Genomic DNA, 10,362 nt, shown 5'->3' with positions numbered 1-10,362 from the left:
CCCCCCCCCCCCCCACGGCACATTCTCGCAACAAAAAGCCAACCACGTAGAAAATTAAAAAATAGTTTAAATGAATCCAAAAACATAAAGGAACTACTACCGTCGAAACTTTATGAAATCGCCTGTATCTTAGTCGTCACGTGTTGCTATCGTGTCCAAATGCCAAACGTTATCTCTAACGCTTACAGTCACTATCAGTTGCTGGTAACACCCACTATATAAACTTCGGTGCCCGTCACACGAGGGTTGCATCTGCCCCCCGCGTCCCGTATTTGGGTGAGGCTAGCCGAGTGTTTACCTTTTCGCCGCGTCCCCTCGACACCCACAGCCGCAGCCCAAGCAATAACCTAACCACAAGAAACCACTCGAAAGACCCGCCATTTCCACCTCGAATGGAGTCGGACCCGTTGCTTGCGAGAACTCCTGGCACCCAGCCGCCGTCGTCGGCGCGTCCGGTGGATATCCGCCGCCCATCCCACTCGTTTTTGGACCAGCCGATGGGGTCTTTCAAAGGGCCGAATACCCTAGGAAACTTCGCCCAGTCGTTCACCAGAGCTCAGCTGTTTGCAGCGCTGTTGGTCGACAACGAGATCCACCGCCAACGGTCGTTTTTCGACCCGGATAACTCGGTTTTCGAGGACGAGTTGGTCGACCCGGACTACTTGGTGCCGCTGGTTCGGGGCCAGCGGTTGCTGGTGGTGCTGCGCCAGCTGCTGATGATCCTGCTGCTTAAACACACCGTGGATGGCGTGGTTTTAGTGCAAGGACAGAGCACGGCGCCGCAAACGGTGTTTAATCTGATTAACGTTCTCATTGGTGTTGGGCTTCTAGCGCTTCCTGTGGGCTTATTGAAAGCAGGCTGGGTGTGGGGAGTGCCTATCCTCTTGATGTGTGGGCTAGCGACGTGGTCTAGCGCTAAACTCTTGTCTAAAGCCATGGACACCGACCCCACGATTATGACCTATGCCGACTTGGGCTACGCCAGTTACGGTGCGGCAATCAAACTTTTAATCTCGTTGATCTTTTCAGTCGATTTACTTGGCGCCGGAGTGGCTCTCATCATCCTTTTCAGCGACTCGCTCGCGGCGTTGTTTGTTGACTACGGCATTTCCCATACCAAATTCAAGCTCTTGGCGTTTGTTGTTCTCACTCCGTTCACGTTTATGCCCCTCCGCGTACTCCTGTTCTTCTCATTGTTGGGGATATTGTCTACCATCACCATCACCGTGCTTGTCGGTGTATGTGGCTTAGTCAAATCGACGCTGCCTGGTTCGCTTCTTGAAGCTATGCCTACTAACTTGTGGCCAGAACTGACTAAAGATCTATTATTAGCATTGGGGATCCTCATGGCTCCGTTTGGTGGCCACGCCATTTTCCCCAACCTTAAAAGTGATATGCGCCACCCGTACAAGTTTGAGCTGACATTGAACTATACCTACTTGGTGACGATGCTTGCCGACTGCTCGATGGCGGTGGTGGGGTTTATCATGTTTGGCCCATTGTGCAATAACGAGATCACCAATAATATTTTGTTGACGGAGGGGTACCCGAAATGGATGTACCCGTTGATCACGGGCCTCTTGTGTATTGTCCCGTTAGCCAAGACGCCACTTAATGCCAAACCCATCATTCTGACACTCGAACTGGTCTTACTCCCCCAAACCACCACCACCAATACCACTAATTTCATTACCAATGTGGGTTCGGCCGCTATTAAAATCGGCGTCAACGCTGCGTTTGTCGCCTTGGCGTGCTTATTCCCAGAATTCGATAAGATCATCGGCATGTTGGGGGCGCTGATCTGCTTCCTTGTCTGTATTGTGTTGCCTGGTCTCTTCTACTTGAAGTTGTGCACTCCTACACGATTTGAAGCGGTGATGGTTAAGGCAGCGGTGGCATTGGCGTTGGTTTTGGGGACCGTGGCCACTTTGGCAGTACTCACCCTGTAAATCGCATCACCAATAACGATATGGTACTGGTGGCCATCAAATAAGAAATTCACGAAAATCATGAAACATAGTAAATACTCTAAGTATAGTAAATACTTTAAAAAAAAATTCAATTCAAATCTCTGGTGGTAGTAATTGAGTGAGTTGTCCGCATTTCTCACAAAATTGGAAGTCATGTCTAAGTTCATTAAACTTGATAGCACCACCCCTCTGATTATACTGTAATGACATTTCAATTATATGATACATCACATTTACTACTTCGATCCACGGAGTTATCGCTGGATTCAAATGTTCTACTCTCATTCAATAGAACATATAGTTCTCAACAAGGGCTACACCACCGCATCTACACACCACGAAAACAGCTATACACTCAAAGTCAAAACCAATTAAAAAACACGATTAAACTCCAACAATAATCACACTTCTTTACTATAACTTTAGCTTCATTAGTCGGGTGTTGTCGCGCTACCATTTTATTTCCCATTGGCCAGCGCGCATTACTTTGCTCATTTTCCATTGGCTACTCTCCTCCAGTACACCATGTTTGCCAGAACCGCCCACCGAAGCGTCGTCCGGACCGCCAAGCGGTACGGCTCCAGCTCGTCCCACGGCAACCACGACGTGCCCCCGAGAACGTTCGAGTTCAACATCACCAAGGTCTTTGCCGTCGCCGCCGTGTTGGGTGGCGCCTACATCTTCAAAAACGACCGCTTCGCCAAGCCCGCCGTCGAGACCAAGTTGTACAAGGAACAGGCCGACGGCACCAGGGACCACTTGAGAAACGAGAACTTTGCCCAGAGATACGACGTGTCGTTTATCAAGGAGTTTATCCGCGACAAGGGCGGTGTGGGCCAGCGCCAGTACCGCCGCGTCGCCGACGGCGCCGCCACTCCCACCACGTTGATCAACGCGTCGTCCGCCTACCGCACCGAGTTTGGCGCCGGGATCAAGACCGACGAGTTGGGCCCGAGACAACAGCGGATCCGCATCTTCGCTGACAACTAGAGAGGGGGACGATTAGAATTGCATAATACACGTAACGATAGACAGGAGTAGAAAGACAGGATGGCGTCCATTTGATTCAAAGTTGACACGAGTTTCTTTTATGGCAATCTCAGGATTATCGTTGAACCAATTATGTATCCAGGTGTTTGGGATATTGTAAGGGTCGAAGGGACTTCCAGACACTGCCTTTAAAATTGCCGACTTGACTACTCTCAATGCCAAAATGATGACTATGTGGAGAATTGGTAGCAGCATGACAATGGCTTCAACATATGATAAACTCCAAAAATTGCCGATTGGAGTATTAGACTTTCTGGGTCAACTGTGATGCTTGAAGAAGTTATAGGCCAGGCACTTTCACTTGCTTTGGTAGGTTGGCGAGCAGTTGGAAGTGTTGACAGTCCATGTCAGTTTGGCGTGTATAGTTGGCTGGGAAGCATCAACGATATCAATTGAAGCGCACCCTTAAGTATTGCAGTCCTGAATATAAGCATATCATTCAAAGAACCTTCCCCTCATTCCTCTCCTTATCGTCTACAACAGCTTGCCCTGACCGCTGTAAAATTATTTAAGCTGGAGCGTCACCAGTTTCCAGTGGTGAGCATTGTTCATTTTCATTTATTTGAAGAAGCTAGTAACCATTTGAACATCCATGTATCTAAATCTGAAGGCTACCAGCTAGTCTCAAAAACTGTTTCGTTTTGTTGAAGAATCTGTCGTTTTGACGAGTAGGTTACTCGAAGACAACTGTGCAGGACATTGTTTCAGCGTCGCGTCATGGCAGCAGCCGTCAACAGCGTTACTACGTCTTCTCTAGCCGGCTATACACATGTCTAGGTCACTGCTACAATCGTAAATCACGCTTATTAAATAGCATTACTACTCAGACTAATCGTAATTACACTGACCCCACCCTGAGGCCATGAAGATGTCGAGGGCGTTCAAACACGAGTCGAGCTTATCCTTCCAGCAACTGACAATGGGGTTGTCATCAATGATATATTTATCCTTATCGGCTTTATATAAGTTCCAGTTGCCGTTGCCGTCAGGCGTAAACACCAAGTAGGTGCAAATCAATGGTGCGAGGGTCGCAATAAACGTCGGAATGAATGACAAGCATTCGTATTCTAACGCACTTAATGCTACTAGTGCCGTTCACGGATTCACCAAAGCTCAATTGATTCCAGTTATGACAATCTCCTAAGTAATCGTGGGAGCCGTAGAGTTTATCAATCACTGAAACTACGGAGATGACACAATCCCATACCCGACTGCGTTCCCCAGGTTGTCTCAGGGGTACACATTAAAGGTCACGAGCACATTATAATGCAAAGACAATGATTTCTCCACTTAGTGTCAATAGTAAGTGAAGTGCTCAAATGAGTAGCCTCAATCAAACTATCACTTTAGACTACAAATTGCTGTTTAATTTAATGGCAATTGAAAAACTTACCCTGAGAATGATATCAGTCCCAATCGTCTATCTTTATTGTACAGGAGGGTTTGTACAGGTGTGTAAGCCGCTGTGGCTTCTAATGGCCGGCTGCGGGGGGTCTATGTATGGTTCTGGTGGTGATATCGGCGGTACTTGTTTGTCGGGGCGTCGTGGGGGTTGTCGGCGTGCAACCGGTACTCGAACAGCACCCCGAACACGCGCTCGTTCAGCCCCAGGTCGACGGTGTCGACACAGTCCAGCCCCTGGGCGATCAAGTCGCACTCGCGGATCACGCGAAGGATGGCGTCGCAGATCATGCGGCGCCCTTGGAACAGCAGCAACTTGTCCTTCTTTTTGAAGTTGAGGTTCAGGTTCCACACGGAAATGATGTCGTCGTCCTTGCGCACCGAGAGCACCACGCCGCAGATGTCGCTTAAAAGGGCTTCGGCGACGTCGGCGTCGACGGTGTCGGGGATGAGCAGCCCCGTGAGCGTGCGCAAGAGGAGGCGCTCCCAGATCAAGTTGGTGCGGCGGCGGATCGCGAGCTGGTGCGCCGAGAGGCTGGCGTCGCCGTCGGGGGAGTCGCCGCCGCTCTGGCTGCGGCGGTTGAAGCGGAACACCCACCGGCCGCCCTTGGTGTTGACGGGGTCCTCCCACACGGGGGCGATCCCCGCTTTGAACACGAGGAGCTCGGTGCCGATCACCAAGTCGTGCCCGCGCTTCAAGCACGCCATCGCCATCCACATCTGCTCCACCAGGCCGATGACGACCAGCGCGCCGGCGCCCTCGCCCTTGACCACGGGGAACAGGATCTCCTCCGTCCGCTGGAGATACAGGTCGACGGCGGGCTGGCCCGAGTCGTCCTTCTTGCGCGTGCGCAGGTGGAACCACACCGTCCAGCAGAACGGTAGCACGTGGTGCGCCGGCGGTATTCTCGCTAGGGTGTCGTGGGCGATCTTGGCGGGGTCTCGCTTGGGGAGCTCCACCGGCGGCGGCTTAGCGGCGGCGGCGGGAGGCGCGCTGGCGCCGCTGGTGGTGGCGGCGCCGCCGCCGTTCTGGTTCATGATGCGGTTGAATAGTGACTCGGCCCGTTTCAAGTTCTCACTCATAGTTCATGTATCGGGGGTCGGGTATGCGGATTCGGTAATGGCAACTGGGGGGCGGGGAAATGGGGGGAGTGGTGGGAGCGGTGGTGGTGCTTTGGGTAAATGTGAGTGAGGCCAAAGGGCAAATTTTTCGTGCGAAGAGGGCGCCGAGTGGCGGGTTAAAAGGGTGGTGATTCGGGGAAAGGAGGGGAGTAGAGAACAAAATAAAGGGACGTGAGAATTGTAGAGGTATCGTTTGGTCGGTTTGACGTCTTTTTGGACGTAATTTCGGCGTGTAGCGCTGACAGCCGTGGCATTGTCGACGTCTTGCTATTTAGTGTCCGCGCGCGAAGAAAACCTTAGCTGGCGCCGTAGCGTTCGCGGTGGCTGGTGAGTCACGTGACACACACCTTAACGAAGAAAGATTTGTGTAGGTTGACTGAGCCACCGTCTAAGACATCAACCCTCAGAACCCATCGAGTCACAAGACTAATACTAAAAAAAAAAAACACAATAAACCCCAGGTTTTCGAAACAATAGCGACAGAAGATGAAGTAGAAAACATACCACATTAATCAACCATCAAAAAAAAAAATTAAATTGATTCGATGAGTTGATTAGCTAGCTGGTTCCATTGAATCATTCACTCTAAATAAACGTATTTCGTTTAGTTTTAGACACGCCGAACTTCGTGAGGGGCTCGTGAGGGGTTGATCTTTTTTCTTTTGACATGATGAGCCGAAGATTTATTCGTATCGCCGAGCGCACCACGCAAAATTCACATGCCGACTCAACCCTAAATTGGTCTCGGTCAGGCAGCGCAGGTGGCAGGCAGCGCACGCTCCCCTATGTGTCTCGTCCACGCTGCTCCGGGGATCGCTTTGCGCTTTTTGAGGGCGGCGATTCTGTGGCCAATTTTCCGAGCATCTCCCGTTTTTGTTTTTGTGGATAACGCCGAGAAAGCCACACTTATCCGGGGTACTAGGCTAGGAAAGGAGGGCCTGTTCCACGTAGAGAAGGTGACGTGTGCTTCGGGTCGCAACTGGCTAAATGTGTCCCGTTTAATCTTAGGGGGGTCATCGCTCGCAATCGGACTCCAGCGAAAGCCTCGCCCAACCTCGCTTGACGCCTGAATAGAACTGTGGCTGCTATACGCCATATGCCATAAACACCCTGACTCGGGGCCGCAGCTAATCCCCGATGCGGTGATTAGCCGCCCAGCATGGTGACACTTGTTCGGTGGCAGACAGGGTGTCTGGTGACTAAAAGACGCTTGCAGTGCGCCCTGCACTCTGCACCCGCTGCAGCACCGCCAAATAGATAGCACCGTTATCGTGGGCGCCTCCCGACACGTTCCAGGCCTCGCCAGCACCTCGGTTAGCTATTTACCGATCGACACTACGCCCTGCAGCAGGCGTCTCGTTGACATTAACCACTCTAAAACCCCGATACTGCTAGTGGTCGTGTGACGTCACGACCGAGGCAGCAAGCGAACCCCGGACCTCCACATCGTCAGCACCTTCAGTACGGCGGGACCGGGGTATCTGCACGGGGTCCCGTGCTCATTGCCCGGGGCTATGTGACGTGGGGCGACGGAAAAATGCCTGGCGTGTATTGTGTTTAGGACAATAGGCCCTGGCCATCGGCGATACGAACCCGGTCGTGTGATGAGTAGCCCAAACGGGGTTGGCGTCGGCTTGAGCGATTTGCTCCACCGACAGTGGGTTTTTCCTTTGCAGCCAGCACCATGACGATGGCTTCGTCTTTGTGGATTCGTATGGCAGACACCATCAATTGAGTAAATAATACCCAAATTGTGGTCGTAGGGTTTCTCCGATTGCCACCGATCTCGAGAGATTTAAGGCAGTAGCTACTGAAATAATGAATGTCATTGGAATGACAATAGTAGACTGACTAAACTGAATATTCAGGCATATGGGTTAGTCATTGGTGATAGCTCCATTCCTTATTCTTGATGATAGACTCATATAGGCTCTACACTTGTTTTCTTTATTTTGGCTAATTAGCCTTTACTACAATGTTATTATTGTTAACAGATAAAGTCTCTACACTCATTTCCTTAGTTATTGGTATTAAAAGTGACTATATAGTCAATGCAGTCGTTATCGTCATTATATCAAAGTGCCCCTACTCAAATAGGGACTATACGTGGGGGGCCATGATCACTGCCAGCCAGATGCAGCAGTTCACCACCACCGTGAACGACGCCCACACCACGTACTGGTGGAACGCTCGGGGGCGGGTAAACCGCGAAAGCAGCAAGTTGATCGCCACAAGCAGAAAGATCACACTAAGCAACATCCCCAACACCATCACCACGACAATGCCCATATTTTCACGGAGCAACAAGTCCTGCCCTTGCGGGAGCGTGGCGAAAACCGCGTAAACGATGCCCAACTCGATGGTGGCAACAAAAATCGCTAAAAACGCGAGGGAAAAGTAGACGTGGGAGTACACCTGGTCGTAGTCGTGCTGGAACTGTTCCACCACATAATTACGCCCCAAAAAGCCTTCCTCCTCGTCGACCAGGCCGTAGCCGCCAGCACCAAAAACGTCAGGCTCAGTTAAAAGAGGTGGCGGTTGAGGTCGCCATTGATGGTTCCATTTAAGGACACGAACCACTACCTGGTTCCACACCAGTGGTTGAAGCAGTTGCATTCTGAGAAGCATGGCGTAAGCGTCTTTCGGCCCAGCTTCTTCTAACAACTCGTCAGTGCCGTTAGTATCGTAATCGTCGTCATTATCGAAAACAGAAGGGGTCAGAGTGTGCGAACCCACAGACCCCCCCATCAGCCCGAGACTCAGCTGATGCTGCCCATTATAATAATAGCCACCGTGGGTGTTATTCTGGCTCAACTGGCGCTTGATAATCATCTCCAGCCGCGCCTTGATAATCAGGTGCTCCTGGCGCAACTGGTGGGTGAACTTTTGCACATTTTCCGCATTTTTTAGTAAGTTGAGCCCCAAGAGCCGCAGGTAGTGATTGTTGGCGTCATCGGTAGAATTCGGTACGACGTTAAAATAGCACAGAAGCATATAGGTGACAAACAGCAAATTGTGGAATAATACCGCCGCCGTCAGTTCGACAAGGTTCTGCACGGGACCTGGCAATCTGCGGAGTGCCTGTTCCAGCCACTTTGACGTCACCACCCCTTGTTTCACCTCGGTAGTCACCAGAGCATCGAATTTTTGAAGCAACGAGTCGTTGGTGTGGATACACAAATGGTTATGCGGGAACCGGTCCCACCCGGGGGGTTCGGTGGTGCCTGTTTCAGCCCCTGTGTCAGAAGATGCAATTGACTCGGGGAAGGCCAACAGGTGGACTTGACTCGGGTCGTTAGTGGTATACACCTCAGTATCCAACACCATCAAGTACTCGTCCTGGTACTGCTGCCACAGCGCTACCAGCATCTGATCGTGTAAATCAGCTGACGGGTCGGCGAGTTCGTCGTCGTGGCCGGGAGTGCTCAGCATGATGAAACGCTGGCGGGTGAATGTCACCCGGCACTTCGGGGTTAAGTTCTGCGCCAACATGGTGTCGATGGTGTTTCGCGTAAGCGGCAGCATTTTCAGTTCGACAAAGTACTGGTAAATCTCGTTTTTAGTCAGCTCGACGCCGGCGCCGCTTATATAATCCAAGAGTTTTTGTAAAATGACGGTGGGGAGGATACAGTAGGAATACTTACGTAAACCACCGGTATACGTCACTAACGTCAGCGTCTCTGCCCCTTCATGACTAATAATAAACAGTGGGTGCCGTCTGGGAGTGTCAAACAAGATGGTATAGCTCATCCGGCCCCGGGGCGCCGGCTGGGTCGGCTCGCAGTTTAGGTAAGCACTCATGTTGAGTACCAAATCCAGCACGGCAGCGTCGGAAACCAAAAAATCGAGTCGGAAATTCTTTTTGAGCAAGACAGAAACGTCAAACAGGCATTCGGGAGTTGGAGGAACTTGTTGGGGGTGGACGCCGCTGAAATCCACCGTGAATATCAGGCCGCGGCGGTCAGCGGCACTGGCACCGGCGCCATTGGCGCCACCGGCGCTCAGCCCGCGGCGGCGGGCGCGCGCGGCGCGCTGGTGGCCGCGGAGCTCACAGATAAAGTTGGCCACTTTATAATTCAAAGGCGCCACGTCCATCGTCAAAAACAGCGGCGTCGGCTTCAGCGCGTACTCCTTCATCTGCGCCACAAACTGCTGTGCCGGGGCGCGGTGGCGCAGGTGTTTCACCAACTTTTTAAAGAGCTTTTTGGTGGCGATCCGCTGGAGGACCAAGTATTTCGAGAGCAGCGAGAGCGTGTGCAGCAACGGGATCAACTGGTAGAGGATGGCGTCGAGCTGGAGGAGGCGCGGCGCCAGCGCCAGCGCTACCAGAAGGCCGTCAACAGAAGGCGCGCCCCCGGCGCCGGCGCCGGCGCCGTCGTCGAGCGAGGGCGCCGCCAGCGCCACCAGCTTCAGCCCGGCGCTGGCGCCGGCGCTCAGCAGGTCCAACACGTTCTGGTACGCCTGGTATAAATAGTACACTTTGCGCTCAATTTCACCCAACTTGGTGTACAAAAACAAGTTGACGTAGTCAAACTGCTCCACGAGCAACGCGCGGAGGGGCGCCATCAGCGCCGCCGCCGCCAGCGCCGCCGCCGCTTGTTCGTCGCTGTCGCTGTCGCTAATGGCGCCCTGGGCGCCGGCGGCGCCGTCGCTGGTGAGCTGGCGCACCACCTGCTTCGCCCGGTTGTAGTCGAGGTTGTAGGCCCGCCATTCGGGCACCGATAGATCGTCGAGGTTGCGCCCAAACTTCATCCAATCAGGTGGATGGTGTGGTTGTGTTGGAAGTCGACGGTTGGAAACGATAGGTTCAGGGAGAAAC

At 52.3% G+C, this 10,362-nt stretch overlaps 4 protein-coding genes across 4 annotated transcripts; 2 read left to right on the top strand and 2 right to left on the bottom strand. All coding sequences in view use genetic code 12, as the record gives it.

Annotated features, from left to right (window-relative positions):
* Window positions 1–392: 392 nt before the first annotated feature.
* DIURU_005392 (uncharacterized protein) lies at window positions 393–1,949 on the top strand (the record flags this gene model as incomplete). The annotated part of the gene is made up of 1 exon (XM_034158369.1): window positions 393–1,949. The coding sequence occupies one exon, from the start codon at window positions 393–395 to the stop codon at window positions 1,947–1,949; it is 1,557 nt and encodes a 518-aa protein (XP_034009816.1).
* Window positions 1,950–2,495: 546 nt separating this feature from the next.
* Window positions 2,496–2,960, top strand: DIURU_005391 (uncharacterized protein; the record flags this gene model as incomplete). Its single annotated transcript, XM_034158368.1, has 1 exon — window positions 2,496–2,960. The coding sequence occupies one exon, from the start codon at window positions 2,496–2,498 to the stop codon at window positions 2,958–2,960; it is 465 nt and encodes a 154-aa protein (XP_034009815.1).
* A 1,554-nt stretch (window positions 2,961–4,514) lies between these two features.
* DIURU_005390 (uncharacterized protein) lies at window positions 4,515–5,504 on the bottom strand (the record flags this gene model as incomplete). The annotated part of the gene is made up of 1 exon (XM_034158367.1): window positions 4,515–5,504. The coding sequence occupies one exon, from the start codon at window positions 5,502–5,504 to the stop codon at window positions 4,515–4,517; it is 990 nt and encodes a 329-aa protein (XP_034009814.1).
* Window positions 5,505–7,643: 2,139 nt separating this feature from the next.
* Window positions 7,644–10,295, bottom strand: DIURU_005389 (uncharacterized protein; the record flags this gene model as incomplete). Its single annotated transcript, XM_034158365.1, has 1 exon — window positions 7,644–10,295. One exon carries the CDS (start codon window positions 10,293–10,295, stop codon window positions 7,644–7,646), a length of 2,652 nt encoding a protein of 883 aa, XP_034009813.1.
* Window positions 10,296–10,362: the final 67 nt, after the last annotated feature.

This window comes from Diutina rugosa (genome assembly GCF_008704595.1).
Source record: "Diutina rugosa strain CBS 613 chromosome Unknown scaffold21_size185207, whole genome shotgun sequence".
NCBI classification, from domain to species: domain Eukaryota; kingdom Fungi; phylum Ascomycota; class Pichiomycetes; order Serinales; family Debaryomycetaceae; genus Diutina; species Diutina rugosa.
The sequence above is the reverse complement of the archived record's forward strand: the minus strand, read 5'-3'. Positions and strand labels throughout refer to the sequence as shown.